This window comes from Anabrus simplex, chromosome 1, assembly GCF_040414725.1.
Source record: "Anabrus simplex isolate iqAnaSimp1 chromosome 1, ASM4041472v1, whole genome shotgun sequence".
Taxonomy (NCBI): domain Eukaryota; kingdom Metazoa; phylum Arthropoda; class Insecta; order Orthoptera; family Tettigoniidae; genus Anabrus; species Anabrus simplex.
The window spans coordinates 592,318,372-592,338,463 of record NC_090265.1 but is presented as its reverse complement, the minus strand read 5'-3'; the positions used below and the strand labels follow the sequence as shown (position 1 = coordinate 592,338,463).

General features: G+C 39.0%; 1 protein-coding gene across 3 annotated transcripts in view; it reads left to right on the top strand.

Annotated features, from left to right (window-relative positions):
* The window catches only part of Chd1 (chromodomain-helicase-DNA-binding protein 1), a 447,987-nt gene that overhangs the window by 377,002 nt on the left and 50,893 nt on the right, over nucleotides 1-20,092 (top strand). For all 3 annotated transcript variants that reach the window (XM_067135606.2, XM_067135608.2, XM_067135605.2), the window contains exons 25-27: nucleotides 12,359-12,537; nucleotides 19,641-19,788; nucleotides 19,868-20,001. In XM_067135606.2, coding sequence (XP_066991707.2) covers nucleotides 12,359-12,537; nucleotides 19,641-19,788; nucleotides 19,868-20,001 — 461 coding nt within the window. The remainder of the gene's footprint in view (nucleotides 1-12,358; nucleotides 12,538-19,640; nucleotides 19,789-19,867; nucleotides 20,002-20,092) is intronic.

Genomic DNA, 20,092 nt, shown 5'->3' with positions numbered 1-20,092 from the left:
TATGAGATTGTGGCCTTGGCTCCAGACTTACTTCACATCACCGTCCCCCACAGTTGCCCACGTGTTCGGCTGATTGGCTCAGACGTTACATTTCTTCTCACGTCCAGTCTTTATTATACATGTGTATTCTGAAACCTTAGATGACGAGTACCAATAATCGTAGAATTAATTTTACGGCCTCTTTTAAATGATACTGAAAATTATATAAGAGCAGAGGTGCCAACTATTACGGATTGTCTGTAATGATTACGGATTTCACTTTGCGATTATGGCATTACGGTCGAAGGGGAAATTATTACAGAACAGCAACATTGTCACGATAAAAATTAATTTCTACGAGAAAAAGGAAAGAAGTAAAAAATGTTCAATCCCTTAGAGCATTACTGGTCAACCCTCCTCGTTTCAATGTTTGTGAGTTGGCAACTAAACATATTTGGCAGTTATTTATTCATCCGTTTGTTTCCCGTGAGCATTGTGAAATCACGGCCAGCTACATAGATATACGCTGCTCTCTTAGCTAGAATGACACGGAAATGACCAGTGTTGCCAACTTAGCGGATATTCCGCTAAATTTGGCGGAATTAGAAGCCTGCCAGCGGAGAAATACATCATTTAGCGGACAGCGGATTTTTTGGCGGAATTCTAGATTTATTATAGCAGAATTTAGTGTTTTATCCATTTTATGGTTTGTTTTTGTTTTTGTTTGTTTTTTCAAATTTATACTCCAGTCTGTCTCCAAGCTATTGCGTATTTCTTGTCAGGAACTAGCAGTCACATGAGGGAAAAATATTTGGATTTGATGTTATGAGATCATAGTATCATAAATTTGTAATGCGTGAAGAAAGGGTAATTTTCTCTTAGTTGACGAATGACGACATATAATGAAACTGTGAGAGAGTAGCATTTATAATTATGCTATGAAGAAAGACCGTTTAATGAACTGGCCTCTTTTGTGTGTGCCCTTGAGGTAGGGGATTCACCTAGTTTGCACCCAGCACCAAAACGCCTACAAGTTTTAGCTCGCCGGCTCGCAGGCAGGGGGTTGATCTCAGTGAAACTCACAGATCAAGTGAGTGCAGACATTTATTATTATTATTATTATTATTATTGCTAATTTTTATTGCTAATTATTTGAGATCAGATTTCTTGGCAGAATTTTAGCGGATTTTTTGTAGTATTTAGTGGATCTTGAAAATATAAGTTGGCAACACTGGAAATGACTCATCGAGTCGGCCGTGAGGTAGACTCTACTCCTTACTACTCCTTGCTCTGCTGTTCTCCAGTGCGCGCATTCGGCTCTCTGTCTTTTGTGTACGTAGAACGAATGGTATATTTAGCGCGTTTCAATTCTAATTATCCTAGTCGTTGATTCGAAAAGAAGTGATTGGTTTTGTAAAATGAAGTTGAGCAAAGTTCAAATTGCATCTTCTTCTAAGAAGACAGCAGTGTTACAGAAATATCGAGACGGTTACACAAAGGAATGGCCATGCCTACTTGCTTCACGTGTTAGTGAAAACCATGTGTTCTGCAGTGTGTGTTTGTGTGATTTCTCTGTGGCTCACGGTGGACAAGATGATTGCAGAAGACACATAAGAATCCAAGAAACATCACACATACGATGAATCAAAATTACAAAACCAGTCTGTTTCATCGTTCTTCGTAAAAAGTAATGAAACTGCGGTAACAAATGCCAAATTGCTGTTCACATCATTTCTTTTGGAGCATAATATTACGTTATCAGTTTCAGACCACGCTGGAAATTTGTTTAGATCAATGTTCCCCGACTCTAAAATATCAAAATATCAGAAATGTGGTTGTGCGAGAACTAAAACCTCTGCTTTAGTTCAATACACAGCATCTGAGGCAAAAAAAGAAAAAAGAAATAGTGACCTTTTGCAAATAATGCCTTTTTCTTTGGCTACTGATGGTAGTACGGATTCAAAGCAGTAAAACTTTATCCTATAGTTGTCTCTTTCTTTAATGCTCAGAGAGGCCAAATGTCAACTCTTCTATTGTCATTGTTAGAGAATACCGACAATACAGTCCGGCTCCATTGCTAGCATGGTTAGCGTGATGGCCTTTGGTCACAGGGGTCCCGGGTTCGATTCCCAGCAGGGTCGGCAATTTTAACCATAATGGGTGTATGTGTTGTCTTCATCATCATTTCATCCTCACGACGCGCAGGTCGCCTACGGGAGTCAAATCAAAAGACCTGCATCTGGCGAGCCAAACTTGTCCTCGGACACTCCCGGCACTAAAAGCAATATGCCATTTCATTTTTTACCGACAATACAGGTGAGGGAATTTTCTCTGTTATTAATAGTGAATTGTTTTCTTTAGCCATTTCGTGGGAAAATTGCATTTCTTTTTCATCTATCAATGCATACACAGTGATAGGGGCAAATGAAGGTGTTGCCAAATTTGTGAAGGACAGGCATTCTTCTGTTTATGTTGCGGGTTGTTCATGTCATCTCCACATCTGTGCACAAAAAGCAGCAGCCCAATTACCAGTCAATGTAGAGAACTTTCTGGTTCAGTTATATTACTATCTTGATAAGAGTTCTAAAAGGCTAAACACGTTGAAACTTTATCAGGCTGTTTGTGGCAAAGGGTCACAAAATTTTGAAATATGTCAGTACCCGTTGGCTCTCACTTCTTCAGTCTATTGCTAGAGTTCTTGAGCAGTGGGAAGCTTTGACACTCATGTTTTGTAGTGAGACCCACCATAAAAATGAGAGTACCAAGCAGTTTGAAACTGTGAAATCTTTCATACAAGACCCACACACAAAACTGCTTTGCTACTTTCTTCAGAGTACACTTCCTGCTTTTAACTCAATGAATATATTTCTGCAACAAGATGCTCCAGCCATTCATCTTCTTAGGAGGAAACTTACTGGTCTTTTAACTGACCTATTGGTCAGATTTGTTCAGCCACGTTTTATTTAGTCAGAATCTACCTCCTTTTTGAGAGTGTTGAATTCAAGAGGAGGAAATACCAGAAAGCCAATGAGGACTTGGTAATTGGAGCAAAAACTTCAGTTGGTATTTCTGATTAAGGGTGCACGAGTTAAAAACGGGATTACTGAAAATCCACTTCAAAGGTTGGCACCTCTGTAAGAGCGCCATCTCACAAATTCGACAAACAGCCTAAAATAATTACCTTAATCAGAACTACCAACTGAAGTTCGTGAATAAGGACTTCAAAGCTTTTTGTGGAATGGGGGAAGGAAAGTACACAGAAATCAATGGAAAAGTGTTAGAGTGGATTGTTCAAACAAGAAATAGGGGTCAATTCAAAGTGCGTAAGATTGTGCGGGGGGATCACAGCTTTACAATTTAAGGTGAGCTAAAGCTGGACTGTGATTTATGCGTCAAAACAACTTCAGTCTATTCAGGAGAACTTCATTATAATATGCTTACAATATTGGGTTTTTTTATTCCACCTTTTCAATACAATTGATTTTATGTTGTTAGAAATTCATAATGCTACACCACTATTTTATAGGGACATGTTTCGCTTGATTTCAAGCATCCTCAGCCTATGTAATCATCTCAAGGTTAAGACCTGTCATTGTTATAGGAATTTGTGAACACATTGATAGTTTAACAATATGAATGACTATACTAAAATTGGAATATCCGTTAATTTGTCCAAAACACATAATGTTGAAAATTTGGCTTTTTTTTTTTTTTTTTTTTTTTTTTTTTTTTTTTTTTTTTGGAAGTTCTCGTTTATTAAAAACAATTGTAAATTGATTTCTTATGTTAAAATTTGAGTCATAATTTTTGTTAAAACTTATTGGTGTCTGAAGATTAAAATCTTGGATACGTTGGAATTCTGCTTCAGGTATTAATTTTGAGGCATGCTACTGTAATTTATTAGTTTGAACAGTAAAATGCTAAATTAGGTAGTTTCATTGAACTAGTCTTGTTTTGACGATCTAATTTTACGTTGGCAGTAGTTTGTTTTTATGAGGGTTTAGTCAAAAGGGACGTCAATCCGAAAATCCTGAGGTGTTGATTTGTTTCTTATTTCACAATATTTGAATGATGGTGCGTCTGTAACAAAGGAAAATTAACGTGAATAATGTTGTGTGTTATTGTGTTTTTACAGTGATCTAATGGTATGTTTCACTTACCCCTTTGGCTGCTACTACAAAACCTCGTGGTATTTGTTACCTTACGGTGACTGTTATCTTTCGTGGTGTTATACGTATGGAAAAGCTGTTGTGAAGGGCGGGTAGGGGACTTAGGGGAAGAAATATTAGGCGGGGCGTTAGGCATTGGAGTATCATGTGGTGAGGAGTCTTTATCTGTTGTTGAGGTGGGGGTAGGGGGGGAAACGGTAGGCGGGGCGTTGGACCTTGGCGTGTTGTGTTGAGGGGAATCTTTATGCGTTATTGAAGTAGTAATTGTGTCTATTTTTGTGGTGGGAGTTTTCAGATTAAATGTCTTAAAGAATTGACTATTATCTGATTTGAAAGTTTGTATCAATATTAGCAATTGCTCTATTAACAGACTTTTCATATCAACCGCGTCATTCAGGTTTTTTTCCTTATTAAATATTGGTCCAAATCTATATATATAAAATAAGAGTTTCATCTGTACATTGCACAGAATTTGAAAAGAATGGTATTTCTGTATCGGTCACGTCCACAGTAACCAGGAAATGCACTTTTTTACTTTTCCGTAATTTCTGTCTGTCTGTCTGTCTGTCTGTCTGTCTGTCTGTCTGTATGTATGTATGTATGTATGTATGTATGTATGTATGTATGTATATATGTATGTATGTATGTATGTACACGCATCACTAGAAAACGGCCAAAGAGAATTTAATGAAAACCGGTATGCAAAGTCGGGGAATAAGTCGCTACAATCTAGGCCATAAATAATTTTATTCACGCTGATGGAAATGGTACTTTAGGGGAAGGCCTAAAATTTAATTTTAAAATATTTATGTTTTTAATAGTCCTATCTTCATAAGAATTGGTATGCAAAGTCTAAGAAGACGTTGCTACAATCGAGCCTATGAATAATTTTGTTCACACTGAGTGAAATGGTAGTTTAGGGAAGGCCTAAAATTTAATTTTTAAACATTTACGTTATTAGTGGTCCTATTTCACTGAAAATTGGTATGCAAAATCGAAGAATGAGCCACTACAACTTAAGCTATAAGTAATTTTATTTACGCTGAGTGAAATGGTAGTTTAGGGGAAGGCCTAAATGTAATTCTCAAATATTTATATTAATAGTTGTCGTATCGATAAATACTGCATAGCCAAAGTTATAGAGAATTAAATTTCCGGCCATTTATGTCTTAAACATTTTTACCATACCGGCTATGATAACACAGATATTCATGAATTTGTATTTTTGTTGTTAAGTCCATATCAACGCCAAGCCACGAGAAAATGGGTTAACAAAATTTAATGAAAATCGGTTTATAGATTCAGGGAATAAGAAACTACAGTCTAAACTGTAAACAATTTTATTCATCCTGGATGAACTTGTAGTTTAGGGGAAGGTGACTAAAATGTAATTTTTAAATACCAATGTTATTGGTCCTATCTAAAGTACTATATAAAAAAGTTATAGAGAATACAATTTCCGATCATTTATCTTTTATTCAGTTTTACTATACCGACTATGATAAGAGTGGTATTTCAGAGTCGGAAGAAAACGAAATGTGAAGGCCTATAATATCGAAAGTGCATAACATTGATCAACAATAACATTACATTGATCATTGTTTATTGTGATGTTCTTTGTCTCTTATGCTGCCTCTCAATTCTGATAGATGGGATTACTGCTGCATTATGAGTATAACAACCTGACTGAATATTGGTGGGAAATAGCCGGGGAGTTAGAAAACTTTCTTCTTTAGAATGCCATTCCTCTGTTTCATACATTTTCTGATACAGCTGGTACGTTACACACTGGATCATCATAGTATTTGAGCTATTCAATCCCTACTCTGACGTGCTGTTTTGAATGAGCAGTGTGCATACTTAAGGCAGAGCCTCACTTAGTGGTGGTGGTGGTGGTGGTGGTGGTGGTGGTGGTATGGCCTGGTCTCGAATAACAATTTAGGCCTTTTCCAAATTATAGCAACACAATATTCACTAAACTCAAAATTCAATTCTGAAAAGAGTCGTTTCTTAAGAAAAGCTTCTTTCTCTTCACTTTTATTAAATTCTACATTCAATTTATTCCAAACTAGCAATGAAGATGGGGTTTCTCTTCTGGCTTGGTGGAAAAGTTATGCAGGATACAACAAAAGCTGGAAAAATCAAGTGGCCTTTGTTTCAGTGTGTTTGAGACTGGGTTATGTGTGCTTGGGGATTGATCACTTCAAAATTGTTGGAAAGAGTTTTAATAAGACTGGAATATTATAGTCATTAGATGACCTTCTGTGGAATGCATACTCTCCTTGTTTGATTGGCCATGCACATCCACCACATTACAATGACAATTTCAGTCTTCCTGGAACTTATCAGTAAGCAGGATGTTGATGGTGAACATTGTTGCTAAAAGATCTAAGCTTTGTTTATTTTACTTAAATGTCTCATATTATTCAGCATCAAAGTAAAATAGTTTATTCTGAACTCCCCCTCCCATAATGATGGATTTTTATGAAGTTCATACATATAGAACCCTTCCCCAATTATGGAAGTTAAAATTGAGAAGAAGAAAAATGGCGAGCCTGTATGTAAATAAATGCAATAATTCAAAAAGTATGGAAATGAACCCTTTTATTGGCAAATTGTATTTGATTGATGCATAGGTCCGTATTGTTTGGTTATGTTTGACTCCACTGAGATAGCTTGTTTATCATTTGGAGTGTCATTGCTATGCTTGTTGATACAATTTGAATTGTGCAGCTCTGAGGAAGGTGAAGTGTTAAGAAAAACAGGTCTAAGCTGGAGTGCTAAGTGGCAAAAAAAGGAATATTTCTGATATATTCTTCTATTCAAGTTTATCAGAAGAGCAAAAAGCAATCGAAGCACCTCATACTATTTGCTTTGTGTATGGGAATGATGTTGTCAGGGATAGCACAGCAGGAAAATAGTTTAATAGTTTTAAAACGGAGTGACTCTTTGACTACATTCAGGAAGACTATCAGAGGATATCGTGTTCTGGGAGTTGCTTCCTGTTAATGGTTATTGTCAACAGCTGAGACGCCTTGCAGCCGCAATGCAAGAAAACCAACTGGGACAACATCAAGTGTTGCTGTTGCACGATAATACATGCCACTAATTTGTTATCCAGGAGCTTAGTTGGGAGGCTCTTCCACACACTCCCTTATTCTCCCAATCTTGTCGATCTTGGACGGAAATGAAGACAATCTTGGTCATTTCCTGGATCACCTTAATCGCCAGCTGCCTTCCATTTGTTTCACCATGGAAATCGAATCTGATGGCAAAATACTATTTTTAGATGTTCTTGTCACACAAAAAAGAGGGCAGATCTTTAGGACACAGCATTTATCGTAAGCCTACACACACCAATAGATATCTCCACACAGATTCTCACCATCACCCTGCTCAGAAACATGGTATACTTACAACTCTGACTACCAGGGCCAAGAGGATTTGTGAAGTGTCAGCTCTACAAGAAGAAATTTATACCTGGAGAACCACCTTTGACAGCAACGGTTACAGCAAAGCTTTGATCTCTACGGTTCTGAAATCAATGCATAATCGGACGTCTGTTAAGAAAAATGATGTAAAAGGAACTGCTTACCTTGCAGACATAACATGACGGATTATATTGCTAAAATCTTACATAGATACCATGTACGAACTGTTTTTGAAACATCAATTAAGATTAGGCAACTCCTGCCACCAACTAAGACAGTTTACCTAAATTGCAACAACCTGGCATCTACAGAGTTCCTTGTACTTGTGGCAAGGTTTATATTGGGCAGACTTCGAGAACAATATGTTCTCGCATCAAAGAACATACCAGCTGTATCAGACTCAACCAACATGATAAATCAGCTGTTGCTGATCATGCCTTAACACTCATGTTTCAAGAAGTGGAAGTTCTTGCCCGTATAAAACAATATCGCCCTAGAATCATCAGGGAGGTGGTTGAAATACGTAAACATCGAGATAGTTTCAACCGTGATACAGGCTACAACCTCGGTGAATCATGGCTACCTATTATCAGAACCATTAGAAAATGATGCTTTACTGTTGCCATTCATTGTCTCTAGCATGGGGCTAAAATGGCGTCCCTTTTACATCTTAGGGCACCATTTTAAGTTCCTTGTTGCTTTCTCTTAGCAACCTTTGATGCGTCATGTTTCATTTCTCTGATTTCTCCTGATGAAGAAAGGCAAGGTTCCTTTTGAAACAAGTTGAGAGTGTTTTTATATAGTCCATTACACGGCATAAACCAGAAACATACATCGTGAATAAAATAAATAAATAAATTTTGTTTACTGCAGTTTTTTAAAGCACAAATCTGCTGGGAGAGTGAGAAGAGAATTCTGCAAACAATTTCCTGGAGCACAATTGCCAACACATTACAGAATTAAGAAAATTGTAAATAAATTCAAAAATGTGGGTTCAGTGCTAATCAAAAAAATGAGTTAAACCATCGACCTTCTTAGCTGACCAAAAAAATTAATCAGAATATTCGTGAAAGACTTTGGCAATCACCCTGAAAATCTTTAAGGAAACTGGCTCAACAAATTCTTTGGTAGGCAGAAAGAAAACTAGAACTGAAGCTTTACAAAGTTGCAGAAGTACAAACCCTAGGGATCAAGTCACAAGAAAACACTATTACAATTTGTTTCTTCAGTCTATCAACAGTAGCAGATTATATCCTGAATTAATGCTGTTTTGTGATGAGGCATAGTTTTATTTGTATAGATGTATAAATTTACAAAATGACTGGTATTGGTATTGGGAATCCAAGAATAATTCATGAAACTCCTCTTCGTGATCTTCAAATAGAAGTTTGGTGCACTATTCGTTTTAAAAGAATTTTAGGGCCAACATTTTTAACAATACTGTTACTTCTGACGGAAACAGAATTAATACTGAACAAGTTTTTCTTCAGCTGGCTGAACCGGAAATGTTGCTCAGATATTTCCAGCAAGACTGGGCCCACACTTCCCACTCATAATATAATTAATGCAGTGCATTGTGCTTTAGGGGACAGAATAATATTAGTGCAGGTTTATGGCCAGCTCGCTCTCCTGACATCCCAAAAATCTCACTTTACCTATTATCTTTAGAGATGAACCTTACACCTAGAATTTCATGTTTCTCATCTTTTACTTTTTGATAGCTTACAAATTCTTTTTTCACCAGTAAGAATACTGTGAGAAAATTTCTGAATCCATTGTTATTTCTCAATTTCTTGATTCAACCCCTGTTACAATATCTAGTATATATTACATTAATTCTACTCCTTTCCTTACTTTACTTTTACAGTTTTGTCAATCCTTGCTTGACTTCCAGCTTCCTGTACTCTTCACTGCTCCATAGTCCACCTTATTTCTCTGAATGTTCCTCTGTATAACCCTTCTAAAGAAACCTCCGTAACTAATACTCATCACTGCGGTTCAATTGAAGGTCCTTTGAGCGCAGATCCATATCTCTTACCCGCACATTAGAATTTGAAAATCTCACTCCTAGTTTCTTACATATCCACTCCATAGTCTCATTTAAATCCCTGATCAGCCGTGCTGAGTGGCTCAGACAGTTTAGGTGCTGGCCTTCTGGCCTCAACTTGATAGGTTCGATCCTGGCTCAGTCCACTAATATTTGAATGTTCTCAAGTGCATCAGCCTTGTGTCAATAAATTTACTGGCACGTAAAAGAACTCCTGTGGGACAAAATTCAGGCCACTCAGCATCTCCGAAAACTGCCAAGAGTAGTTAGTGGGACGTAAAAACAATAACATTAATATTACTGTTATAAATGTCCGCCTATGTAGCATAACTGTTAGTGTTATTAGCTGCCGCCCTTGGGGGCCCGGGTTCTATTCCCGGTACTGCCAGAAATTTAGGAATGGCAGGAGGGCTGGTATGTGATTGAAATGGTACATGCAGCTCACCTCCAATGGGGGTGTGCCTGAAAAGAGCTGCACCACCTTGGGATGAGGACACGAGTTTACTTTTACTGTTATAAATCCTTGATCACAATTCATTCAGTATCCCTCCTACACAGTATCTCACTGACAATTATCTCTATTCCCTTCAACTTCTCCCACGCTGCCGTAACCAGATCTCGTGCATCCTCAACTACGTTGGTACCTATTCTTGCTTGCCTTATGTTGTTTGTACTGACATGAAAAACTACCACCTCCTTACCCTCCTCCTTCCCTACATTGGATAACACTCTATCTCTGTTCCCTTTCCTCCACACACTTCCTCGTGTGCCTAGAAAAGAGAGTCCCCCATGGACAGAGCCTCAACCACCCACCTCATTAGATCCCCTACCCTCCTGGTCTGCTTTATCTTCCCTAATGGCTGCAGAATCTGCATTCCCGTCCCTTTTCTTCCTTTTGATCCTGTTTCACCTCCCTCTTCAGCTGCCTCTGTGGATCAGCGGTAGAGTGTCGGCCTCCGGATCCCAAGATAGCGGGTTCAAACCCGACAGAGGTAGTCGGAGTTTTGAAGGGCGGAAAAAAGTCCATTCGACACTCCATGTCGTACGATGTCTGCATGTAAAAGATCTCTGGTGACACATTTGGTGTTTACCCGACAAAATTAATTAAATCTCAGCCATAGACGCCCAAGAGAGTTTCGGTTTACTCGTCGATCTGCCACCTAGTGGGGGCCTAGAGAAAAACGGAACGTCGAAATTGACGAGCAGACAGCCAGATGGCGTCAAATTGAAATGTCTGCACACGGTAGCTGAGGCCATACGATTATTATTATTACCTCCCTCTTCTTATCACCTACTCTGCATTTCCCATTCCTCTTACCTTTCTCCTTCATTGTAAAACTTCCCTGTTCCCCATCTTCCCTCTGCTTTTGTACCAGCAGTGGCTCATACCAATTTCTCACCGATATCTCTCCTGAATTCTCCCCCTCATCAGTTCCCTTAGCCCTCAATTTCTTTCTCCTTAAAACATTAGCCCTCCTGTGTTCCACAGCTTTTCACTGTCCTTTCCCTCCATTTTGTCTTCCTACCATACTCTGTGCATTGTTTGAGGGCAACCTAAGTTCATTCCTGTTCTCTGTTATAAGAGTAGTGTTCCAAAATACCTTGTTGATTTGGTCTGGCTGGTTCGTGCAGAGCCAAGAAACTCATCCAAGCTACTGCAGTAGTGTTCTATAATTTTGACATAACAGTTGACATCCATCAGAACTTGACGCTACCACCACTCCTGTTCATACCAAGCGAGTTGGCTGTGCGGTTAGGGTCGCGCAGCTGTGAGCTTGCATTCAGGAGATGGTGGGTTCAAATTCCACCGTCTGCAGCCTCAAAGATGGTTGTTCTTGGTTTCCCCATTTTCACACAAGGCACCTAAATTATGGCCATGACCGCCACCATCCGAATCGTAGCCCTTTTCCATCTGAGCATCGCTGAAAACCTGTGTGTTAGTGTGATGTTAAACTACTCACAAAAAGAAGGACTTCTGTTCATCCGTGTGATAGCCACTGTTACGCCAAATCTATACCATCCGATATCCTGGATCTTTCTGATAATAATCATATTAATCGCCAAAAACAAACTTGATCTGAGTCGGTAGGTTGTTTTTCCCCTTGATGAGTTCTGTGCATATTCTGCAGGCCTCACAGTGTGCAAGAGCTTCATCTAACTCACTGAATACAGTTCCAAAATATGCCTTTTTTTTGTGTGTGTGTGTGTCTGTCACAGTCCTCTATTTATCACATAGACTTTTTTGATGATGTGGATTGATAAACAACCTTACACAATTTGCTTTAATTTGATGTTATTGCTCTAAGAAAAATGGAAGTGTATATGGAGAATCTTGTTGATTTATATACACTGCCCATTTTTAGTGTGTTCCAGCAGACTGGTGAGGCTGGTTAGTATTCATTAAGGAAGAACATGGCAATAATTGTTATGGTAGATGCTTACATACCTAATACCCTGGCCTCTTCTCTTCAAGTGCTCTTTCAAACATGAGTGATGGAGTACTTCACTATAAATTACTAAAAAGGTGTCAAAAAGGAGCACTTTCCTTCAAAGAAATAAATTGAATTTATTGAAATTTTTATTTATTATTATATGATTGTTGCAAAAGTGACATCGTATAAACATTTTGTATTAGAGATATGTTAATTTCGTAGGCACTTAATTACAAAAGTAGTATTTTTAAAGGTTCCACTGTATAGTATACTGAGATCAATATTGTAAAACTCTTATAGTGCAAGGAGAAAATGAGGCCAGTGAAGAAGGCACTGATTGCTCTTGATAATCCTGATACTTCTCTCCCGGAGCATGAGCAGGTCAACCATACGAGACAGTGCTTATTGCAGATTGGTGGCCAAATTGACCGCTGTCTCGCAGTGTACAAAGAACCTGATAAAGTGAAGGAATGGAGAAGGTAAGTAAAATAAAAGGAAGAATGCTGTAAAAGTCCGTACCTAAAGTTTTATATTGGGAATTTCTAAATTAGACCAACAAACTTTCGAGATCAAATAGGTAACCCCCTTTTGAGCACTTTCTTTTGTAAAGGAACTCATGGGCTGCAATGCTTCATTATTACCTGTCCACAAGTTTGTTAACTTCCATCCTGTCTGTTGACTTCCTGTGCTTAGTATCTTTCTTCCAATACCATTTAATTCTTCCTTGCTTAGAGAACAATGAAATCTATTCAATTCTTGCATAAATAATTACTTCAGTCCCTTCCCGTAAGATTGAACTACTGTATGTAATGACGTACACCGTTTTTATACTGAAATGAAAGATTGCAGCTCTGGGTTTTTGAAGAAGCAACTTGGCTACATGGTTTGGGTCATATGGTTGTCAGCTTGTATACAGAAGATGGTGGGTTCGAACCCCACTGTCGGTAACCCTGATGATAGTTTTCCTTGTTTCCTCATTTTCACAACAGGCAAGTGCTGAGGCTGTACCTTAACTAAGGCCATGGTTGCTTCCTTCCCTACTGAGCTTGATAGCTACAGTCGCTTAAGTGCGGCCAGTATCCAGTAATCGGGAGATAGTGGGTTCGAGCCCCACTGTCAGCAGCCCTGAAGATGGTTTCCATGTTTCCCATTTTCACACCAGGCAAATGCCGGGGCTGTACCTTAATTAAGGCCACGGCCACTTCCTTCCAATTCCTAGGTCTTTCCTATCCCATCGTCATTGTAAGACATATCTGTGTCGGTGTGACATAAAGCAAATAAAAAAAAAGCTTCCTTCCCAATCCCAGCCATCATCACCATAAGACCTGCGTCAGTGTGACCTAAAACAAACAGCGAAGGTTATCTATCTGTTTGTCAGTCTAATTTAGAAACACCCTATATATTTTTGTAATAGTAATTTATGCAATAAAGCTTTGTTTATGTTTTTATACCATTTGGCCCTTCGGCAATGTCAGTCAGTCAGTCATCATTGATCTGCTTTTGTCGAGTTTCACTTTATTTTTTTGAAAACAGTTCATTTTCACATTATTAGAAATTAGGTTGTTCATTCCTCTGTAGTCTCATTATCAGTTGTTCGCTCCTTTTTGGAAGGCATTTTTATTCATTCATTCCTTCATTCATTCATTCATTCATTGCTGTAATATGAAATATATTAAGAAGTGTTAGCATTGTGGTAACTTGACATATAAATGTTATTTATTGCATCTAATATGCTAGAATAGAATTACAAGTTACAGCTTAATTTCAAATTTTGGTTGGAAATTTTCTGGATTGGGAGCCATGTAGTGATGGTTTCCTCATTGTTGAGTGTACTAAAAATCTATTGATAGAATACAATTTACTGTAAATTATATACCTTCGTGTCTGATGTTTTTTGCCTTTGATTACCAGGTGATGATAAAACTACATAGTTTTTTTCAAAATAAATTATCTAGCAGTTTTGTGGTCAGTTGTTGTGGGTGTAGTAACTAAATAGGCAACTTGCACTTTTAGGCCATACCCATAAACATGTACAAATTAGAACCTCACAACATAGAAAATAGAAAATTAACAAACATGAGGGGCAGCAGCCAGGCAAGCAGCAGATAGCTTTGTTCTGGTCATGAAGAAAGAGTTAACATTTGCTGATCTTTTGGAATTTTCTATCCCTGCACCCAGTTTTAGGCAACTCAGCATATTTTATCTACGGTGCAACAGTTTTGTCTGACCAGGATACCCTGCTATAGTAAAGGCCATACAGCCAGTGTCTCAATGCTGAGGGTTGGGTGCCAGCAGTATAACCTGACGCCCTAAGGAAGCCAACAGCTCTGAGCAGATTAGCTCCATTAGGAGAGTGAAGGTCCCTCAGTGGAGGAAATGCCACTGGAATCCTTCAGGTAGCATCTTGACTTCCATTGGAGCTACTACCAATAGACATGTTATAGGGCAGCAGTTATGGCAGGCTTGAAAACAGTCATGGGCCGCAACCATGTAATGGTTAAACTAGCTATGATACTGCAATGCTGAATGGCAGGAGAATCCACTGCATCCACAATCCGTGTGACATCCAGCACTATCCTGATTCCACGTCAAGGAGTGAGAAATTGGATACTGACCACATGGCAGTTTGTAACCAGGCTGCAAAGGGAAACAAAGCTGCTGGTCCAAGCACTTAGAACCTACAGCTGAGATATATATTGACTGTGGGTACATGGAACATGCAAGGTATGCAAAGACAGACTGGAAAATGGCTGTAGTCAAAATGAAAATAGCGAAGTACAACAAAGAAATAGCAGGACTTGCAGAAACACATTGATAAGGGCAAGAACATTTCAAGACCTGCATTGATAATTGTATCTACTCTTCTGGAAACATCCACTAACAGTTACTGGAGTTATAGACTTCCTGGCCATTAACAACTGGATATCATCATCATCATCATCATTCTCCTCCTCCTTTCCCCTTATCCAGCTTCTGCCAGGTTGGAGCATTTATGGCACTTCTCTACCTTCCTCTCTCCTTTCACCATTTCCATCATTTTGTCCCATTCCATGTTTCTTCTTCTTGCACTCCTCTTTATCGAACCGATCCACCTTGTTCTAGGTCTCCCTCTCGCTCTCCTTCCGTTGACCTTCATCTCCATCATCTGTATTGGTATTTATCCTCCTCCATCCTCTTTACATGTCCAAACCTAGTTTACTCCTATCAATTGTCTCATTTAGGCTTTCCGTTCCGACTTCCTTTCTCACATCGTTTCTCATTCTTTTTTTTCCTTGTCTTTCCTATCATCCTTCGTAGGTGTTTAATTTCACTGTTCACTGGCTTGAATTCTTCCCAACTTTTCTTCTCTTACCAATTTCTTACATGTCCTTTTATTATCAAGATGCTTGCTTATGCTTTCTTCTTTATATCTATTCCATTCTTGTCATGATTTTTTTGTTGTTTATTTCCACTTGCCGATGTTCTACCACAGGCGCTCTCTGCCCCACACACAAATTACCTTTTGAAGTTGGACCATTCATTTTCCACATTTCCTATTTGACTTGACTAATTTCCTTTAATTCCAGGTGGAACATAGGACCTCGACGAAATTTCTCCTGCTTGTTCTATCTGCCGCCAATGCTTTCACCTCCCTCCATGTCTTGTTAACTCCAGCAATCTCCTTGTCTATGGTTCTCTTCCAGGTAATCCTTGGTCTGCCTTGCCTGCAACTGCCTTGTGGATTTCAACTCAATGCCTGCCTTGTGATACTTTCTTGTGGTCTTCTCAGGGTGTGCCCAATCCATCTCCATTTTCTTCTCATCATCTGTTCCTGTATGGGACATTGACTTGTGTCCTCCTAAAGGCCTTTGTTTGAGATGGTCTTTGGCCACCATATTCTCATAATGTACCACAAACACCAATTTATAAAAGTCCATAACCTTGTGCTAATGTCTTTGGTCACTTTCCAGGTCTCATTTCCATACAGTAACACAGATTTAACATTTGAGTTGAAAATCCTTAGCTTCGTTTTTATACGAATGTGAGGAAATCTCCATATTGGTCGTAACTGTGCAAAAGCTCCTTTGGCTTTATTTATACGACTCACCACATCTCTAAAAGCACCTCCATCCTTGCTTACCATGCTTCCTAAGTTACAAAATTCCTTTACCCTTTCTATATCCATTCCATCTAGAGTCAAGTTACTATTGTTATGATGGTTTATGCGCATTTTCATAGTCTTTTTGTTATTAATCTTTAAGCCTACTTCTTTAGCTTCTATTTTTAAGTCATTCAGTTTGATTTCCATGTCCCAAAAACATTCTGCAAGATGACAGAGATCATCCGCATAATCCAGTTCTTCCAATCGGTTATTTAATCCCCACTGAATGCAACGCATTCTATTTGTTGCCTCTCTCAGCATACAATCCAGTCTTGATTAACAAGATTGGCGACAATAGACATCCTTGTCTTACTCCAGATTTTACAGCAAAAGGTTCAGACAGCTTCCCTTTATGTTCTACTTGACAAGTATATCCATCATACATTGCCTGTATAAGACGGACTATCTTTCGTGGAATTCTGAACTTTTCCATAGCCTTCCACATTTTCCTCCGGTTAACAGAGTCAGAGGCCTTTTCAAAATCAGTGAAAAGTATGATACTCAGGAAATTGTTCAATGATCAGCTTTAGTGTGTTAATCTTATCCACAGTAGACCGACCCTCTCTGAAACCTGCCTGTTCTTGACATAGTCTCCTGTCAACGGCTATGCTTATTCTGTTCAGTATGACTCTTGACATCACTTTTCCCCCATATGAGAGCAACATTATTCCCCTCCAGTTATTGCAATCTGAGAGGTCACCCTTCTTCGGTATCTTGATGAGGGCACCCTTCTTCCACTCCTGAGGGAGGTGTTTTTCATTCCATATTAGTGTTAGAAGTGGCTCCATGATTTCCGCTGTTAAATCTGGATCTATCTTTAGGGCTTCTGGGATAATGCTATCTACACCTGGTGCTTTGCCACTCTTCATTTGTTTCTCTGCTTGTGCAATCTCTTGTCGTGTTGGTGGTTCTACTGAGATGTCTGGATCCTCCAAAATGGTTTCAACTTCCTCAGTTCGTGATTCCTCACCAAGATTATTGGGTACTTCCATGAAGTGATGTCTCCATCTTTCCAATTGTTGTGTCTCAGATGTCAAGGCTACTCCATTTGCATCTCTTGACTGGTTTCTGCCTTGAAAAGTTCCTCCTAGAAAGCTTTCTCGTAATGGCATATACCTCTTTGCTGTTGCCAACTCTTGCTGCTTCTTCTGCTTGTGTTGCCAGTTGGTCTTTAAACACTTGTTTATCTCTTCTCACTTTCTTCTGAACCTCCTTGTTAGCCTCCCTGTATTTTTTCATTGGCACTGCTTTCTGGTTTCTTGTTCTACTGGAGTTGACGAGTGCCTTGCACTCTCTTCGCTTTTGGATTGATTCCAAAGTGTCATCCGATATCCATTCTTTCCTTCCTGGTTCTCTGCAGCCCACTATCTCTTCACACGTGTCATAAAAGAGTTCCTTGACTGTGTTCCATTTAGTATTTACCTCTTCATCTGGTTGTTCGGCGAGGGCTTCAGACCTGTTATTCAAATGTATCTTAAATTCATTTTGCACCTCAAGTTTCCCAAATTTCCCGGAGTTGAAACGTTTTATTCATACTGCTGCCTGTTTTACTGGTGCTGCCACCTTCAATCTAATATCAGCAATCATAAGGTAATGGTCGCTCCCTACATATGCTCCACGTTTATTCCTCATATCCAGGAGTGAATGTCTCCATCTTTTACTTATTGCCAAGTGATCAGTTTGGTTTTTTGTCCGGAAATCAGGTGACACCCACGAGATCTTGTGGCAGTTCTTATGTGGAAACAATAATCCACCTATAACCAATCCAAAATTACTGCATAGGTCTATGAATCTCTGGCCATTATTGTTTCCTTCTTCTATTCCGTATTACCCATGATGATTTCTCTTCTTCATTTTCACTACCGATTTTTGCATTTAGATCTCCCATCAATACCACAATGTCCTTCTTCTTTATCCCTGACACTGTTGATGTCAGCCTATCATAAAACTCCTCCTTCTCTTCCTCTTCTGCTACCTCTGTTGGCGCATAACACTGTACTATGGTCACAGGGGTCCATTCCATTATGCTATTTTTCGCTTTCTTTGTGAGTAAGACACCCACTCCACTTGAATGCTGTTCATTTTCTTCTTTTCCAGAATAAATGAAGACACCACCCTCTTTTCTCCTCACCTCTCCGTAGCCTGTGCATCTTGTTTCACTCAACCCAAGTATCTCCAGTTTATACCTTTTCATTTCTGCCATTACTTCTCTCAGTCTGCCAGTTTCATACATAGTTTTCACATTCCAGAATCCAATTCGTGTCCTGTATTTCATTGCAAAAGTCGTCTCCATAAAATCCGGCCGGCATAAATTTCGTCTGGTTTCTGTAATGACTTTAATTCAGGTGTGCGAGTTATTAGCCCACAGCACCCTAAGTCCAGTGGAGGGGCTGCCTCCTGTCTGTGCTAGACCGGAGGATTTTTCTGTAGGGGGTTATCTCTCTTAGCCTTTAAAGATCCCTCTTTACCACAAGGCAGTGGTTTCTTCTTTGTTTATCCCCAAGAAGAATGGGTGCCTCCTCCGCCAGCTTCGCCTCCTTCTCTGCTGTTGCTGCCATTGAGGTCTTCACCAGAGCCCCGTTAGCGATCACTTTTCAGGGTTCCTCAGCTACCGTAGCGGTCATGGGGCACACATAGTCCCCACTGTACATCACCACTACAGGCAATCCCCTACTTCATACCGTTGCCCACCTCCCACGACGTGGACAAGGGGTTGGCCTTGTGGGAGGCTGTCCTACTTTAGTAACTGGAATTTGTTGTGTCAGTCTCTTCAGAAATTCTTCCTGTACATTGTTATCTTTTAATTTCCACACTTTTATTTTACTATCTCTTATCTCCGTTATTTTTCCATTTTCCCCACTCTCATTTTTGCTGTCACAACTCTCTTGATCTCCATCGAATGCTTCTCCTGGTAAAGCTGTTACATTCATCAATTGTCTGTGATTTGTCCTTTCCACCAGAAAGTAATCAGTTACAGTAATCAGTACATTGCTTGCGCCATTTCTGCAGTTTGTGTACCCAGTTTCTTTTTTACTATGGTTACTCTTATCTTCTCCCTGGGAACACTGTTGTTTGCCTTTGTCTGATCTTTGAGTAGTGGTGGTGATTGTTGTTTTTTAAGAGGAAGTGTCAGGGAATCACGGAAAAAATGGTCTATGATATCACATTGACCAACGCGCCTCCTACAGGAGGTCAGGATTGAAGACAGATAGCTATAGTTTACAGTAGTCTATTTAGACCATGCCTTTGGCCTCTCAGTCATGAGTCTTAATACTGCAAATTTCAGTATGGTATTTGTCAGCTTTGTACAAAAATGTTGAGAAAGGACAGAGACAAATGTGTATAAATTTTTGAATCCAAGAATGGTGTCATTGGAACTAGTAGGCTTAACGTGTTGCATCTCTTTATTGTTCTGAATTTTAATTTTTCTTTCTGTTTCAGCAATCTTTGGTATTTTGTATCAAAATTTACACTTTTTGATGCCAAGAAGCTATTCAAATTGTATAAACATGCTGTGAAGAAAGATTCTGAGAAAAAAGAAAAAGTACCAGATAAGAAAATTAAGACAGAAAAGGTGGAAAAGGAGGAGGTAAATACTTTGATTTTGAGTTTTTCTTTTTTCTCTTTTTTTCTTGCACCTTCTTAAATTAACTTTTACTTATTTGTAGTTAATTCGTCAAAATGATTCAAAAGAAGGATCTCGAGGGCCAAATAAGCGTCGCCTGGAAGAAGAGAGAGATCATGAAAAGGACGGACATGCAGGTTCACCCAACAAGAAGCCCTATCAATCTGCTGATTCTAGGTAACATCAGAGTTTATCATAATTTTTTAATCTTACTATGGATATTTTATGTCTGTTTCCTGTAAACCATTCTGAAACTGAACACTAGATA